Source organism: Bos indicus x Bos taurus, chromosome 3 (genome assembly GCF_003369695.1).
Source record: "Bos indicus x Bos taurus breed Angus x Brahman F1 hybrid chromosome 3, Bos_hybrid_MaternalHap_v2.0, whole genome shotgun sequence".
In the NCBI taxonomy this organism is placed as follows: domain Eukaryota; kingdom Metazoa; phylum Chordata; class Mammalia; order Artiodactyla; family Bovidae; genus Bos; species Bos indicus x Bos taurus.
The window spans coordinates 80,938,320-80,956,614 of record NC_040078.1 but is presented as its reverse complement, the minus strand read 5'-3'; the positions used below and the strand labels follow the sequence as shown (position 1 = coordinate 80,956,614).

Genomic DNA, 18,295 nt, shown 5'->3' with positions numbered 1-18,295 from the left:
TGGGTTGAGGAAGAGGATTAAATTTGCTAATGTAATTGAATATCCTTGGCAGCAGTACTTAAAAGCAATTTCAGGAAGATGCAAATTCCCCTGTGTTTAAAAAGATTTCTGCAGCTATCCTCAGAAACCACATATTACACTTAACTCTAACTTGCCTTGTTTAAAAAATTTCTCCTTGATTGTTAACTTATCTTTTGAGTTGCTTTGATTCTGGCCATCTTTTAGTTCTGAATTTGCTGGTTATCACTCTTTTCATTTAAGTACAAACCACCTTTAAAATATATTCTGTTCAGCTCTTAATGAACTTAGAGAAGTTTGACTTGTATTTTTTTTTTTTTTTGAATTTTTTTTTTTTAATTTTATTTTTATTTTATTTTATTTTTAAACTTTACATAATTGTATTAGTTTTGCCAAATATCGAAATGACTTGTATTTTTAAGTCAAGGAGCTAGAACTACATAGCTTGACTTGGCTTTTGATTCATGTAGACATTCTTCCCACCAAATTTTATTCAAGCATCCATTTCTAGGAGCAGAATGAATCTGAAAGTACTCCTGTCTCTACATAGGAGCTTAAATTAGGCCAAATTACAACACACTTGCCTTTCCTGGTCTGAAAGGACAAGTCAAGCCAGCTTTGCTAGGAAGTGATAGGGTTTGCACTTTTCATAAGTCTGAGATCCTGGTCACCTCTAACCAAGAGAAAAGAAAGTGTTCATTGGGAATTGAATGAGTAAACCAGATTCTGTACAGGCTGTGTTATATAGATTCATAATTGGCATTTAAAATACTCAATTCTCGGAACACTCATTGCAAAACCAACTGTATATTTTACAACGCATTTCCAACCCAAACAGAAATAAGTGTTGTATTCTTATGCCGTGTTCCAGCTTGTATCCATTAGCTTAAATAAGCAAAAGAGGACTAGGGTTACTGTTTTAGAGAGACTATTTTCTAATCCCTTCATCAACTCCATGATTTTCTGTTACATGCATTAAGTTCCCTCGATCAGAAAGAAAAATAAAAAATAGAAAATGTGATTTTTTTGCCAGAACCATTTTCTATTACCCCATCTTCCTGTCTTTCCTTCACTCATCACGTATTTTTCTGTGTGGGTTAGAAGCAGAGAGAGCAGAAAGTAATGTTGACCAACTTACTATCTCTCCAGGAACTTTCATTTCTGTATTAACATTTTCTTTGTCAATTTTCCAGGTCCAAGATACTTCCTTCATTCTCTGTATTGTGGTAATACAACCAGAAATACCTGTCAAACAACTGAAGAACCTCAACACTGTCCCCAGCAGCAAGTTGCTGTACCACCGGTTGGACCTCCTGGGCCAGCCTAGTGCTTGCCTCCACTTCAAACAGCTGGCCACTCTAGGTAAACCCTGCGCTTTTCAGTTTGCTTTGCGGTCTTCCTGATAGCAGCTCCCCATGAGCATCGATTTGGACTAAGATGCCGAATGCCTTCCCAGGTGGCTAGGTGGTAAAGAATCCATCTGCCAATGCAGAAGATGCAGTTTCAATCCCTGGGTCAGGAAGATCCCCTGGAGGAGGAAATGGCAACCCACTCCAGTATTTTTCCTGGAAAAATTCCATGGACAGAGGATCCTGGTGGACTACAGTCCGTGGGATCTCAAAGAGTTAGACGTGACTGAGCACACTGAATACCTGCAGTGCCCGTGTGGGGAGACAAATGTAAAAACAATGTGAGGCCTTGCCTTGTCTCTGGTTCTCCATGAGTCACTGAGATGAGGATTTGTGGGTTGGTGACTTATTCAGGATGAACTCTCAGAAGAAACAAGTACAGAAGTGAAGTTAACAGGAGAAGGAAGAAAGGAGAAAGCAAGCCAGAATTTGATTTTAAGTGACGTTCCAGCCTCACCCTGGTCCTGAGGGGGGCTTTGGAGTGTAAATTACACTGCAAAGCTTGCCCTGACTCAGGAAAGGGAGCTGGACTTTCATATTCCTTAGTCACTTTCAGGTTTCTGCTAATGCAGGACAAAGAGGTTTTAGCAGCTCAAAGAATGTCCATCAAACAGAGTGGTAGATACGGCCCACTAGAGGCAGGCACGCAGATGATGAAGATGCAGGCGTACAGCGTAGGAGGTGGGAAAATGGTCAAGAGTCCAAGGGTAGCGCACCTACATATCTACAGTGTATATCTGTACCTATCACAGATCCCTGTCTTCAAAAGCGCTTAGGAAATAGGCAACTAATTCAAAGAAACTAAAAGGGAATTTGCATTTGTCTGTGTCCAGTATTTTACAGCCATCGTCTGAGTTGGCCTATTACAGATGAGGATTTTGGGGCTTATCCAAATATTGAGTTGGCCAAAAAGTTCGTCTGGGTATTTCCATATCATCCTGTGGGAAAAGCTGAATGAACTTTTTGGCCCACCCGATCATAACTTTCCCATAGTAACACAGAAAGAAGCGAGGCTCAGATGTGGTTCATGCTTCTCCCATGCCTGATATACCCCTTTTATTGCATGCTGCCATGTGCCAGATGCATACTAGGCGCCTGTGGGGTATGTTATATGTCACAGTATACTCAACAGTATTATCAAACAAAAATTTTCTTTTTCACCTTTGAAAATACTTAGAAGTCACCATCCATTCTCCAGTTTCAAAATGAGAACACTTGTGTCCAGGTTTCTCTTTTGCAGTCCACCCTACAGAGTTTCTGCCTGGACATGAGATCAACAGAGCAGGCCATCCTAAGTAGTTTTATCTATGACACACTCATCAGTGTGGACAAGTTAGATGGCCAGAGATGTCTACTTGGATTTACATTTCCTTGTTTGTTGTAATTTAGGTTTGAGGGAAAGAGGGTTGCCTTCTGTTTCTATACAAAAGAGTGAGTGAGTGATTGAGTGAAAGTCACTCAGTCGTGTCCAACTCTTTGTGACTCCGTGGATTATACAGTCCATGGACTTCTCCAGGCCAGAATCCTGGAGCGGGTAGCCTTTCTCTTCTCCAGGGGATCTTCCCAACTTATGGGTCGAACCCGGATTTTCCCACATTGGAGGCAGATTCTTTACCAACTGAGCCACCAGGGAAGCCCAAGAATGCTAGAGTGGATAGCCTATCCCTTCTCCAGGGGATCTTCCCAACCCAGGAATCGAACCGGGGTCTCCTGCATTGCCGGTGGATTTTTTACCATCTGAGCTACCAGGGAAGCCCCATACAAAAGAGTATGTCCTTTAATTTATATTTTTAAGAACTACTTAAAGAAAAGCTCAGATCTGCGTAATTCCCTTAGTCACTATGGGAAACACTGCTGCTGGGGAAAATGAGGTAATAAAAAGAAACTTTGTATTTATTATTTATTTAACCTTTAAAAAAAAATTTTATTGAAATATAGTTGATTTACAAGGCCAGTCTTTTTAAATTTGGGACAGCAAAGTGCAGCAGTTTTTCTTAATGGAAAAAAAAAGCCCAAGCCTAGATTTTTTATTTCCTTCAGATAATCCCTCATAGCTATACCATCCAATATGGTAGCTAGTAGCCACAGGTGACTATTGAGCACTTAAAATGTGGCTGAACCAAGTTGAGATTTATTGTAAGTACAAAATACATACTTAATTTTTTGTATTGATTACATGTTAAAGTGATAATGTTTGGATATATTGGAGTCTATAAAATACACTAGTAAAATTAACCTGTTTGGTCCTCCTTTTCTTTGTGTGGCTACTAGAAATGTTTATGTCACAATGGGGGATTACATTGTATTTCAGTTGGACGGTCCTGCTCAGTTGGACATTTTCACTCCCAGAAAATGTAGAGCTTTATCAATGCCCATACATTACTTAGGACTAGTGAGCTGCTCTGGGGGCACACGGACAAACCTTATGCCAGTGTCCGACTTCCACTGGGTACTCTTTCCACTGTACACCCCAACTTCATTTTGGCCATAGAACTCCCCCAGGACAATGTGTAGAGACATCACTGAGGATAGTTTAGTGCTGCTGCTGCTGCTAAGTCACTTCAGTCTTGTCTGACTGTGTGTGACCCCATAGACGGCAGCCCACGAGGCTCCCCCATCCCTGGGATTCTCCAGGCAAGAACACTGGAGTGAGTTGCCATTTCCTTCTCCAATGCATGAAAGTGAAGTCGCTCAGTCGTGTCCGACTCTTAGCGCCACCGTGGACTGCAGCCTACTAGGCTCCTCTGTCCCTGGGAGTCTCCAGGCAAGAGCACTGGAGTGGGTTGCCATTGCCTTCTCCAATGAAACAGTTGGTAATGAAAGTGAAGCAGGATAATTCAAATATTTTTTAAAAGAAGTGGAAAATAAGGGAAACAATGGCAAATAAGTGATTTTTACCTAATTTCATTGATGATGGGGATTTTGAGGCAAGGTATTAATTTAGGTTGGAGCTCCCTTCTAGAGATCTGAAGGATGGGGTGTTGTCTTTCTTGGTATACAAAGAGGGACAGAGGAATTTTGAAAGATTACATCATCCTGTGCAGTTGCGTACACAGGTATATATGTAAGAGCTATGTGTCTAGCTCCTAGATGTAAGACTCTGGGCCCTGTATCTTGGTTTTTCCTCTCCTTCTATCCACATCGCTACAAGGAAGATCCCCTCCCCGAGTTGTCTCTCCTCCCCTTCTGGTCCAACTCTTATCCCTGAGATGTTTTTTATATCATTGTGTTGTCTAATATTGTTGTTTTCCTTTTTTTTCCCCTTGATTCTTATCTCTGCAATTGGGTCCTAGATTCTTTGAGTTTCGGGACAGTCTCTCTGGCACACCCTGCACAGAAGGCCCCCGAGCATATACACATGAACTCATTGCTAGGCAACCGAACCTTTTTTTAGCCACTGGCTTTCTTTTCCTTGATATGGATACAATAATTACTCCCAAGCTATACCATGATGATATGAGAGTTAAAGGAGACGCAGCAATACTGGAAGCATTGTGTTCTGGTAAAGGAAGACTGCAGTTCTGACCCATCCTGCTCAGTTCAACCAAAAATCCTGGATGGAACCTTTTTTAAATTTTTTGAAAATTGTCAGAGAACTAACCTAATTGGTAATGGACCAAAGTCCAGGAGCTTATAAGAACCCAGAGAAGAAAGCTGTCATCTAAAACTGGTTTTACTGTACTCATATTTATCAACCCAGAAGAGGGACTTCCCTGGAGGTCCAGTGATTAAAACTCTGTGCTTCCAATGCAAGGGGCTCCTGTTCAATCCCTGGTCAAGGAACTAAGATCTTAAATCCGTGTGGTGTAGCCAAAATGCAATAATAATAATAATCAATCCAGAAGAAACAACTGTGAAATTGTGCTTTAGGTAGCTTCTTTGGGCTAGGGAGAGCGACAAAAATCAAATCCAAGGTCCTCAAAATGTGGAGACTTACAAGTGAAACTGCTCCCTTCTGCCCTCCACCTTCCCCCACACACATACCTGCTTTTAGTAGAAGTCACAGAGGACTATATATTCAGGGTAAGAATGAATTGGAACTAAGTCAGCCCTTGACGTGAGATTCCTGTCTTCTGAGTTGTCTAAGGAATCTCGAGTGTTAGCTCATCATAGACTAGTTGGATACCGTAGTCTCCCAGTGTAGCACTTGGGTCATTATCCTGTCTCATTGGAAGAGTTTCCACCTCCCCATCCTGCCTCATCTTGGGATTGGCACAGCAATCCTTTGTGGAGGAAGATATTCCCATCCTGTTGAACCTTAGCATTTGCTACAAAAATTGTTTGTAAGCCCAGCATCCAGTGACAGAAAACCAGGCCACAAGGAAATGAGACACTGTGAGTGAGAACTGACAAAGGAATAGAAAAGCACCCACATATTTAAACGAGATAAGACATGTGATAGTGCTTTCTAATACTTTTAAAAATATACAGTTGAGTAAAATTTCAAAAACAAAGATGTAGTGTTTTTATTTCATAATGTAATTCATTGCAAGGATTTCTGTCCTAATAATACTGGGTTTTTCCTCTTAAGTAAGACCAACAATTAACTACTTCATTTTCATAGACTTTGTTTATGCTATGTTTAGAGAATATGCTACGTGAGAATAATTTTTTTAGTTGAGTCTTGTATTGACTCCACTTTTATTCCATTTTTTCTTATTCCTTGATAATCATACTAATATGAACAATAAGAGTCAAAACTTACAGAGACACATGACTTGTGCAAGGACTGTTCTAAATGCTTTACATTTATTAAATCATTTTCTTTGTGTATATTAACATATGATTTTCACCTTAACTCTGTAGGATCGGCACTGCTATTTCCCCCACATTGCAGATGATAAAAACATCACATGTATTCTAACTTGTCAAACAGTCACACAGGCTTCCCAGGAAGTACAGTGGTAAAGAATCCACCTTCCATTGCAGGAGATGCAAGAGACATGGGTTCAATCCCTGCATCAGAAAGATCCCTTGGAGTAGGAAATGGCAACCCACTCCAGTATTCTTGCCTGGAAAATTCCATGGACAGAGGAGCCTGGTAGGCTATATAGTCCATGGGATTGCAAAGAGTTGGACTGAGTGACTGAGCATGCCACACATCACACAACCAGGAAATGGTGGAGCCCAGGTCCAACCCAGTCTGACTTTATGTCATGTGCTACCTCCTTGGTCCCAATAAGTGTAAGATGTTCTATGTGGATCTAAGGTATGTTGGGGCTTACCTCGTAGCTCAGCTGCTGAAGAATTCACCTGCAATGTGGGAGACCTGGGTTCAATCCCTGGGCTGGTAAGATCCCCACTCCAGTATTCTGGCCTGGAGAATTCCATGGACTGTGTAGTCCATGGGGTTGCAGAGAGTCAGTATGTTGAACAGTTACATTCTCAACTCTTGTGTCTCTTCAGGTTTCAGTTCAGTTTAGTCGCTCAGTCGTGTCCGACTTTTTGCGACCCCATGAATCGCAGCACACCAGGCCTCCCTGTCCATCACCAACTCCCGGAGTTCACCCAAACTCATGTCCATCGAGTCAGTGATGCCATCCAACCATCTCATCCTCTGTCATCCCCTTCTCCTCTGGCCCCCAATCCCTCCCAGCATCAGAGTCTTTTCCAGTGAGTCAACTCTTCTCATGAGGTGGCCAAAGTACTGGAGTTTCAGCTTTAGCATCAGATCTTCCAGTAAACACCCAGGACTGATCTCCTTTAGAATCCAGGACTGTAAGCTCCCTGCAGGGAGAGAATCTGACTTTTGTCCTTCACAGCTCCTTCTAGCGTGGAGTTCTTTGCTTTCCTTAGGAGTGACTCTAAGCCCCTACAGCTGACAGATGGGCAGAGCCTTAGCCAGGCTTTTGTTTGAGCCTGAGGTGCAGGCCCCATGTTCTCAGGCCTGCTTTGTTTGCTTCTCTTTCAGAAAGTCCAACCGTTATGCTGTCTGCTGGCAGCTTTTCCTCCCCCTACGAGCACCTCAGCCAGCCAGAGACAAAGCGCATGGTGGAGCACTACACAGCCTATCTCAGCGACAACACCCGCCTCATTGCCAACCCGGGGCTCAAAGTGAGTGCTGTCCTGGGGCCCGCATTTCTGCTATTCCCCTCCACAAGCCCGGAAGGGGTTGCTGCAGTGAACCTTTGAAGTGGGAAGCCAGCCTCTGGATCTGTGCCTCTCAGCTGGAGAGCCAGAAAGACAGAGTGTGAGGCCCAGGGGAGGCTGGCCGGCGAGGACCCTTCTGATGGATTAAGAAGCCCTGTGGGCCAGATGCAGAATATCTTTCAGGCTTTAGATGCAGTAGAGGCTTTCTAGGTAGGCGGGGTAGGAGTTAGAGACCAGAGAAACTTTCCCAGCCCCATTTTTCCCAGGGGGATGAAGTAAAGTGCCCCTACTGTCGGTTGAGATAAATATGATGAAGTTTAAGGAGCAGAGGTTTAGGGGATGTGTATGTGTGTGTGTGTGTGTGTGTGTGTGTGTGTGTGTTTACGCGCGCCTGTGTGTGTATTTAATTATTTAATGCTGCACTATATGTTCTTTCCTCATAAATGCAAGAAAGCCTAAGTAGGATGAACAACTGAGTAAGTCACACGTCCACTGGCTATATTTCAGGAAGCTTTTGTTTTCACCAAGTTTGGCTGTATCCATCTGCTGTGGAAAGATTTTTAAGAAGTAATTGGGCTTGGCTTCTCTGCAAGAGAGCTTTGGGAAGCTCTGCCAGCAGGCCATTCTCTTTTCATGTGAGTCTTAAAGGATCCCCGCTATGTCTTCCTTTGTTTCCTAGTTCTCTGTCAGAAATGAAGTAATGGCTACCAGCCACGTCACAGATGAATGGATGACACAAATGGAAATGAGTAGCCTGAACACTTACATTGTCCGCCGTTACATAGCAACACCCAATGGCGTCCTCAGAATTTATCCTGGCTCCCTCATGGACAAAGCATTTGATCCCACTAGGAGACAATGGTGAGTTTTAGGGGCTTCCATTATCAAAGGTTCTCCCCCAGTCCTGGAGAGACATGATAAGTACACACAGTAAAGCAACTTCTGGCAGTCATATTTAAAGAAGATACTTTTCATGGCAGTGGAAATATGTTTTTGTATTGTTTTTTAAACATAGTGTGAACAGCAGCTTTGTGGGCTTCCTCTGTCTACAATGCTTTTATCTCTTTACTGAGCTGTTGAGACTGAAATGCTTTATACTTGGCCTTTTCAGTTCCTAGTGGTTTGATTCCCACCTTATATGCAGTGTGTCCACAATGAATATACTTACTGTCATTGCATATGATCATGGTGTCAAATTACAGCTCATATATGACCTACGAAAAATGACATAAAAACTGAAAAATACTTTTTTACTTCAAGGATTTATTTTTACTCTGATTTGCAAATGCAAAAGCTGGTCAGGTAGTATAGCAAGGGGCAACCTGGGCATAAAAACAGGGTTTCTCTTCTTGAGCTGCTTAGCAGCTGGGTTACTCGGGAGTTGGCTCATCTTTTTTACTGCCTGTTCTCCCGCCCTTCCCAATCCAGGGCTCATTTGTATGTGCCCAGTTGTGTTTGCCCCTACCTGATTTATTCATCTTTGGTTTTGCCTCAAAAACATCTATATTTTTAAAAGCTTATTAAAATCTCACATATATACTCAGTTCAGTATCTTTTCAAAAGAGAATTCCATATTTTTATTGACCCCTTGTTGTTGATACTGTAGTCAGATATAAAGGGTGGGAATCCTTTTGAACTTAAATGTAACATAAGCACAGTTTACAATATTTTTTTAGGTTGCAAGCTCACTTTTCTTTGAAATGTGCAAACTTGTTCGTACACTAAAGTAAGGACTTTCTTTGGTCTCCATCAGGTATCTCCATGCAGTAGCTAATCCAGGTTTGATTTCCTTAACTGGCCCTTACTTAGACGTTGGAGGAGCTGGCTATGTCGTGACTATCAGTCATACAATTCATTCATCCAGGTAATATTTCTTTATTTTTAATTTTCTTTTTAATTGGAGGATAATTCCTTTCCCAATGTTGTATTGGTTCCTGCTGGACAGCAACGTGAATCAGCTATATACATACATTTCCCCCTCCCTCTCGAGCCTCCCTCCCGTCTCACATCTCCGAGTCATAACAGAGCACTGAGCCGAGCTCCCTGTGTTACACAGTAGCTTCCCGCTAGCTGTCTATTTTCCATCTGGTACTGTGTATATGTCAGCGGTGCTCTCTCAATTCATCCACCCTCTCCTTCCCCCACCAGGTAATAGTTCAACTAATATTTACTCATTTCTTGAAAACATTAAGGATATTTTGAAAATCTGAATAGACTAGTAGATAGCAAGGAGTAGTAGCAAAGGTATGACATTAGATATGGGCAAGCTGGGATTTGAATATCTTCTCTGTGTTGTCTTGGTTTTCCTAAACTTCCTGATGTCTGTAAAATTGGGATAATGCTTACCTTACAAGGCCATCATGTGATTGAGTCAATAAAAGGCACTTAACCCTGTTAGTAGCCATGAGGGTGCTTATGAAGAAGAAAAACAGAGATGTTAGATTCAGTAAAGCAGTTCCTGAAAATGCCAGTCTTAAACCAATCAAAGAAATTGACAGTTATTATTATCAGAGAGTGTTTTCCCGAACAAAGAGTACTGCTAGTGAAGGAAAAAATGTATCAAGACAAAATTCTTCCTTCTTGTATTTGAGTTTCTTTAGAATTATATATGGCACCCTACTCCAGTAATCTTGCCTGGAAAATCCCATGGACAGAGGAGCCTGGTAGGTTACAGTCCATGGGGTCGCAAAGAGTCGGACTCGACTGATCGACTTCACTTTCACTTTTCACTTTCATGCATTGGAAAAGGAAATGGCAACCCACTCCAGTGTTCTTGCCTGAAGAATCCCAGGGACAGGAGTCTGGTGGGCTGCTGTCTATGGGGTCACACAGGGTTGGATACGACTGAAGTGACTTAGCAGCAGCAGCGGTAGAATTATATAGGAATTTGTTGTTGTTATGATGGTTCTGTTGCTGTTCTTACTTTGTCATTGCACTCTCTTGAGAAATGAATGGCATTTTGAAAACTGATTTTTCCAAGAATGCTATAAAATGTCAGTATCACTGTAAATATATTTAGGGTGCTTTATATTTCAGGTTTTTGAGGTTTCAGTATTTAAGCTACAAATGTCAGTGAAATGTTAGATAAGGAGGAAAGTCAAACACATTGTTTTAATCCCTTCATTGTACAAATCACTGTTTTTTTCCTTAGCAACCAATACAGACTATATCTTGACTGGTATCTGTAATGATGCCTTAAAATTTATGGGAGACAGATTTTCTTGCTAACTTTATGCTTTTCACTGGTGCTCATTATATATCAAATGATTGACATCAGTAGAATTATTCTAATGCTAGTTCATTGGGAACAAGAATTGGGAAGCAGTGCTGTGTGGAATTTCAATAGCGTGACCTGTGTCTCCATGGTAAGCAGGGCCCTGTTGCCAGCCAGATATTGATTTCTTTTCAGGGCATGGTATCTATTTAGCTTCATCACATATGAACAAGCGAACATTCTCTTAGAACAAATCTTTTCAATGTTTTTAGTAACAGACCATCTATAAGACATATACCTACTGTTGTCTGAATAGTGAGACTTATCTTTTCTCTCATATATTCTAGTCAATTGAGAAAAAGTAAACAAAGGTGTTTTCTTTGAGGGGACAGCAGTCACCTTGATCTTTGATGACAAGGACATGGGCTGGAATCGGGCTCTTAAAGGTGATGCTTGGAGCAGGGAGAGGATGCCTACCTGTGTGTCTTACTTATTCCTTGACTTAATCCTTGATCTGGCTTCTCCCACCTGCCACTCATTATCAAGAACCATTAACTTTTCCTCCTACACAGTATTGTTTTGCTGTAGGGGAGGCAGGGGGATCACAGAGAGGTGCAGATTTTTATGCTCGTATACTTGTTTTTGTCAGAATTTGAGTGGGTGGAAGAATTTCTCATTTATTTATAAATATTTATCATGTCATCGCAAATGAAGCATGATGGAAATAGGATGGACTTTCAAGTTGCAAAATATCTTGGGTTCAGTTCCCTTATTTGGTTATTGTTTATGACTCAGACAGTAAAAGAATCTGCCTGCAATGCAGGAACCCCAGGTTTGATCCCTGAGTCAGGAAAATCCACTGGAGAAAGGAATGGCTATCCACTCCAGTATTCTTGCCTGGAGAATTCCATGGACAGAGAGCCTGGTTGGCTACAGTCTATGAGGTCCCAAAGAATCAGACACAACTGAGCAACTAACACTGATAGTGTATTTAGACTACACAAGTTTAGCTATTTAAGTTTAACAAGAGTTAAAAAACCTGTCCATCACTCTCTCAATGAGAGTGTATTCCAGGAATAAGTATCTGCTCACGTCTTGGTCAATATGCAGTCCCATGGACTTGATTGTTTGAACATTTTCCTTAGGTGAGCATGTTTTTATTATTTAAAACCTTCTGTTTTGTTCACTGTATAACTTAGAATGCAAGTCAACTACTGCTTCTGGTTTTCAACCAAGGCAACTGCAGCTTTAATGGGTATGTTCATAGGTGGGCTCTGCAAAGGGACTTCTTCCAAATGAGTACCAGTGACTTTGATCTCACATGCCAACTTGAGAACCTGCCCTCTCCCGAAGATGGATTCTACTCTGTAAAAGCAGATTTGCCATTTACTGTCTGTATGACCATTAACAAGTTCCTTTTTTGCCTTGGTTTCCTCACTTATGAAAGAAGGATATTAGGACCTACCTCAAGTGATGATTTAAAGATTATTTTAAGTAATATACATGAGTCTCCAAGAACACTGCATGGCGCATGGTAAGGGCTCAGTTCAGTGTCCGACTCTTTGCTACCCCATGAATCACAGCACTGGTTGGACCTCCTTGTAGTCCAAGGGAAAGTCTGACACTGTTTCCACTGTTTCCCCATCTATTTCCCATGAAGTGATGGGACCGGATGCCATGATCTTCGTTTTCTGAATGTTGAGCTTTAAGCCAACTTTTTCACTCTCCTCTTTCACTTTCATCAAGAGGCTTTTTAGTTCCTCTTCACTTTCTGCCATAGGGTGGTGTCATCTGCATATCTGAGGTTATTGCTGTTTCTCCCGGCAATCTTGATTCCAGCTTGTGCTTCTTCCAGCCCAGCGTTTCTCATGATGTACTCTGCATATAAGTTAAGGGCTCAATAAATGTTAAATGTTTTTATTAGTATTATATTCCATGATTCTCTGAGCCTCGTGTGTGAAACAGAGGTAGCAATGCCTGGATTGAACTGAAGAAGTGAAAATTATAGATAATGTATGTAAAATGCTTGCCAGTGTCAAATCCTCAATAAATGGTAGTTACTTTTATTATTACGCTGTTCATGCTTTTAAGTTTCTGGCATTTTAATGGGTCAGAAGAGAGAACTTAAGCTAATGTTCAACTTGTCGTGAAGCATTCTAATTCTCCCTTGGTTTTCAAATGCAGTTGGGTTGCGCTCTTGAGGACAGGTTTTTCAGTGCTCACTTATCAATTACACAGCTATAGCAACTGTCCTCTGATTCTTTCATCAGCATTGTTAGTGGCCTGAGAATCTAGGTGTTCACTGTTTGGAGGAAGGTAGTGTGATAGAGATGACGAAGTGCAGTCAGTGATTAAGGAACTGGTCAGACAAGCCTTTGGCAGTGAAAATCTCACCGGAGCGCTGCAAAGCATGCAATGTTGTGCTGAGAAATGTAGGCTTGGTTTCATTTTCCTGTGGTAGTCTTTACGAGTTGCTATGGTAACCATGGACATTTTTCAAATGCAGGTGAAAATATGAATGCTAGACTTCCATGGGCAACGTATATGGTTTTACTTCAGTGTGTTTATCATATGTGGGAGCAGATGGCAGTCATGCAAGGGAATTTTAGAAACAAAATCAACTTGTCCCCAAAAACCTGAATTGTATTTTTTAACTAAGGTAGCTATTACTATAGAAAGAACCAGATTTTGTACTGGTTTCTAAGCCGTAAGTAAAAAGTGATCGATAACCATTCTAAACCTAATTTTTCATTTATAAAATAGGAATTATAATTCCTTTCCGATGTCTTCAAAGGAAATTAAATAAATGGTTTAAAATTGCTTGGAAACTTTTGAATGCCATGCAGATCTAAGGAGGCAGAAAATCTATTGGTTAGGAATATACAGCCTTTCCGGGTGGCACTAGTGGTAAAGAATCCACCTGCAGGAGACATATGAGATGCCAGTTCAGTCCCTGGGTCAGGAAGATCCTCTAGAGGAGGGCATGGCCACCCACTCCAATATTCTTGCCTGGAGAATCCCCATGGACAGAGAAGCCTGGTGGGCTACAGACCATAGGGTCTCAAGGACTTGGACGTGACTGAAACAGTTTAGCATACGGCACATACGCTTTGAAGTTAAAGGCACTGAGTTTGAATTCAGGCTTCCACTAGTTATTCACTATGTGACCTCAACCAAACACTGAATCTCCCCAAGCTTTGGTTTTCTGGAAGTCCTGCCTCACAAGCTTTCTGTGAGAAATCACTGAAGTGATGTATTCAGATGCCTACCAGAATGCCTATCAATTGTGAACATTCAGTAAATGGAAGCCATTACTGTCATCATAATGATGACTATTATGCAGACTCATCTGTCTTTCCTGAACAAGCCAGAGGGGTTTAGACTCCTTTTGACTAGTACTTCAGCAAAATATTATTTTCTACAGTGTACAAATCCTGTAAGGATTTTGTAACTGTAATTGAATTTTGAACTGTTCCCACGGTAGAATTTAAGTTACTTAAGTAATAATAGGGGCTCTTTCTGAGGCAGTAGCCTCTCAAAGACAATCCCACAACATGGTCTTCTCCCATCCCATGCCCAAAATAGCTCTGATAGGAAAGTTCTGATAGAAGTTTATTTATAGCTGTGACGGGTCTTCGTTGCTTTGCAGGGTTTTTTTTCTAGTTGTGGTGAGCAGAAACGACTATTTATTGCAGTGTACAAGCTTCTCATTGCTGTGGCTCCTCTTGTTCCAGACCATGGGCTCTAGGGTGCACAGGCTTCAGTGGTTCCGGCTCTCAGGCTCTAGAGCACAGGTTTCATTATTCTGTGGCATGGCGATCTTCCCAGACCAGGGATCCAACCTGTATCTCCTGCACTGTCAAGCAGATTCTTTACCACTGAGCCACCAGGAAAACCTCAGAAATCTCTTTTTTTTTAATATTTATTTATTTGTCTGCACTAGCTCTTTGTTGCAGCACATGAACTCGTAGCTGTGACATATGGATTCTAGTTCCCCTGAGCAGGGATCAAACCCGGGCCCCCTTCATTGGAAGCACAGAGTCCCAGCCATTGGACCATCAGGGAAGTTCCTGATGGAAATTTCATTGCAGATCTTGGTGCCTTTTTCTAGTTTTGTTTTGTTTGTTTCAACAGGAGTGAGGGGTCAGTGGTGAGGGTTGGGTTAATAAATTGGGATTAATGTTGACAGTAACCAGTTGTCTCTATGGCAAAGCTAATTTCACTATGAAGTTTTGATTTTCCAGAAGAGGATTTTACTTAGGGAAGTTTCTTCTGAGCTTCAGCATCATTTTTCTTTTGGTATTTTTCTTAACGAAGAAATTAGGCAGGCAAATAACGGTAATGATGGGCACTTAAAACATCGCATGTGGAATAAACTTCAAATTTTTAACCGGTATAGGAATATTGGAGTTCACTGGTTAAGTTAACCCAAGATCCTTCGACTACCCATGAACATAAACTAAGAAGAACCTCAGTTCCAATGAGATGCTTATGCTTCTGATATATTTAGCAATTTCTCGGAAAGAATAAAATGTTTACTCTCCGTGTAGGCCTGAGCTTAAAGCCATGTTTGGTTTTCTTTAAAGTAACTTTTCCTTATTAGGTATTTTCAGTATATTAAGCAGCTTGCTAAGCGCTATAAACACAGTCTCCCATTTAATCCCAGTAACAGCACTTTGACGTAGATACTATCATTAACCCCGTTTTCAGACATGAAAGCTGAGCCTTAGAAAGGTTAAGTAGCATCCCAGTAGCCAAATAGATGGAAACCAACAAGACCAGGGTTTGAGAGCTAAAAGGCTAGCAAGCATAAGTTGTCCTCCCCAACTTCTTCTATGTTTGCTCCTACTTTTGTGAGAAACATTTTTGAGTGGAGACAGTACTGGCCTATGAACCAGGAGAGTCTTGTTCTAGAATATGAGCTGGTTTTGAGTAGAGCCAACCCTATAGTGTTATAGGAAGAAAGCAAAACATTGGTTTTACTAAATTTTGTATGACCTAAACTAGTTAACCATTGAGATCTCTATTAAATGAGGTGTATAGATTAACTATAGATTTAGTTATTAACTATAGATTTTTTTCATTATCTATGAAATGAAGGAAATAATGACGTCACTCAAGCTTTTTGTCTAAAGGTTCCTTTTGAAGACTGTTGGTTGCCAAGGGGGAGGCATTTGGGGAGGGAAGGGAGTGGGAGGTTGGGGTTAGCAGATGCAAGCTTTTATATATAGAATGAATAAATAACAATGTCCTACTATAGTACAGAGAACTATATTTCATATCCTCTGATAAGCCATAAAATGGAACAGAATATTTTTAAATGTATATGTATAACAATCACTTTGCTAAACAGTTGAAATTAATATATTATAAATCAATTATATCTCAATTTTTTTAAAATTGAAGGAAAAAAAGGTTTCTTGTTGGAAGGAACCCTGAGAGCCACGTATTAAACCTCCCACCAGATACCTATCTCCCCCACCCCCTTATTCTTGACAAAGAATAATCCCACCATTGTCTGAACATCTATAGTTCAGTTCAGTCACTCAGTCGTGTCCGACTCTTTGCGACCCCATGGAATGCAGCACACCAGACTTCCCTGTCCCATCACCAGCTCCCAGAACTTGCTCAAACTCATATCCATTGAATCAGTGATGCCATCCAATCATCTCTTCCTCTGTCATCCCCTTCTCCTCCTGCCTTCCATCTCCCAGCATCAGTGTCTGTTCCAATGAATCAGTTCCTCTTATCAGGTGGCCAAAGTATTGGACTTTCAGCTTCAACAGAAGTCCTTCCAATGAATATTCGGGACTGATTTCCTTTAGGATTGACTGGTTGGATCTCCTTGCAGTCCAAGGGACTCTCAAGAGGCTTCTTCAACACCACAGCTCAAAAGCATCAATTCTTCAGCTCTCAGCTTTCTTTATAGTCCAACTTTCACATCCATACATGACTACTGGAAAAACCATAACTTTGACTAGATGACCTTTGCCTGCAAAGTAATATCTTTTCTTTTTAATATGCTGTCTAGGTTGGTCATAGCTTTTCTTCCAATAATTATGACTAGCCATATTCTACAACTGACCTGTGTTTTGGGCTAGTCTTATTCAGGAATTCTTACCTTTAATCTTAAATTTTTCTCGTATCAAATCTCCATGTTAAGCTAAGTTAGTCATTTAGTTAATTGTTTCTCCAAAGGTAGAAATTGTGGAGAACAGTGGGCATGTGTTTCTGAAACCATACAATGTCCTATGATTGAATATAATTTTTGCCTTTAAATAAGACACGCCTCTTATTCTTATTGATCTCTTTTACCTGAAGTACACAGCTGTCTTCCGGACATACTGTGGCTGTGATGGGCATTGATTTCACGCTTAGATACTTCTACAAGGTTCTGATGGACTTGTTACCAGTTTGTAACCAAGATGGTGGCAATAAAATAAGGTAAGCCCTTCAGAGACTGTGTATCCTAACTAGCTGCATAACACAAAGACAAGGATGTCTAGTGGAATGCCAGACACCTTGTCATAGCACTAGAAACTGAGTCCAATGCCTAGGTGTCCTATTAAGGAGGTTTTTGTTCTTTTAATTTCTAAAATGCACGTTGCTTATGACTTAAACAAACAGATTTAACTTCTAACAAGGGGAGTAACTGTGGCACAAAATTCTCCAAAACCTCTTATTTCTCTAATAGTCAGTAATTACAGGTTTCCCATATCTTGGGTGCTAGAAAGACCAGAGGGTACTCTTGGGTAGTACTTTTGATGTGAACTTAGTTATTAAACCAAAGCCTTTGTGAGATTTTCAGACACTTAGACTTTGTACATTTCGTTACTTTGTACATTTCCCCAGAAAGAGGCTCATGGAACCGAAAGTCTTTGCTGCCTGAATTTCAAAAGAGCATGTCTGATCAAAGCAAGGGCATTCCCTTGATTTAATACAGGCCGCTTTTTAAAATAGCTTTCTTATTTCCAACTCATGGCCCGTGCTTCATGTCCCTGCTAAATTTCACATTGGCCCTTAGTGGGGAAATGCAGGATTCACAGCAAATTGTTATGATGAATGGAGAGTAAAAGCAGACTATAGTCTTGATGAAATCAGTTCTAGCTTCACTTATTTAGCGTTTCCATCAAATATATTTTTGTATGTCCTCTGCGTGTTGTATTTTATATATGTTTATCATTGAAAGAAGAAATTGTATGGTTTACTTTTGTGCCTGTAAATACTCAAGTGCTTCTTTCACAGTCTCCCTCCCCAGGAAAAAAGGAGTCTCGCTTTACATGTTCTTGCAGAAGATCATTGAGCCCATCTTACATAGTCTGGGTGGTCACATTCTTATGAAGTATATAGGTGAACTCGGAGTCAGGTATAACTCTCTGACCTTAAACCTTATGCCAGGTGATCCAGCGCCTCGAGAATAATGCATCTGTCACCTGACTGCCAGCCTTCCTTCATTTTGTCCATGCACCTTTATTGAGGACCTGAGATAAATGCAGTTTGTGTTAGAACTAGCAAGATAAATGATCACCAAAAGCACAGAGCAACGGCTTCTATGAATGAGGGA

At 41.0% G+C, this 18,295-nt stretch overlaps 1 protein-coding gene across 1 annotated transcript in view; it reads left to right on the top strand.

Moving 5' to 3' along the window:
* CACHD1 (cache domain containing 1) overlaps positions 1 to 18,295 on the top strand; it is a 232,163-nt gene that overhangs the window by 195,245 nt on the left and 18,623 nt on the right. Inside the window, exons 13-17 of the mRNA XM_027537021.1 lie at positions 1,212 to 1,380; positions 7,339 to 7,481; positions 8,197 to 8,378; positions 9,271 to 9,381; positions 17,053 to 17,175. Of these exons, the coding sequence (XP_027392822.1) occupies positions 1,212 to 1,380; positions 7,339 to 7,481; positions 8,197 to 8,378; positions 9,271 to 9,381; positions 17,053 to 17,175 (728 nt within the window). The remainder of the gene's footprint in view (positions 1 to 1,211; positions 1,381 to 7,338; positions 7,482 to 8,196; positions 8,379 to 9,270; positions 9,382 to 17,052; positions 17,176 to 18,295) is intronic.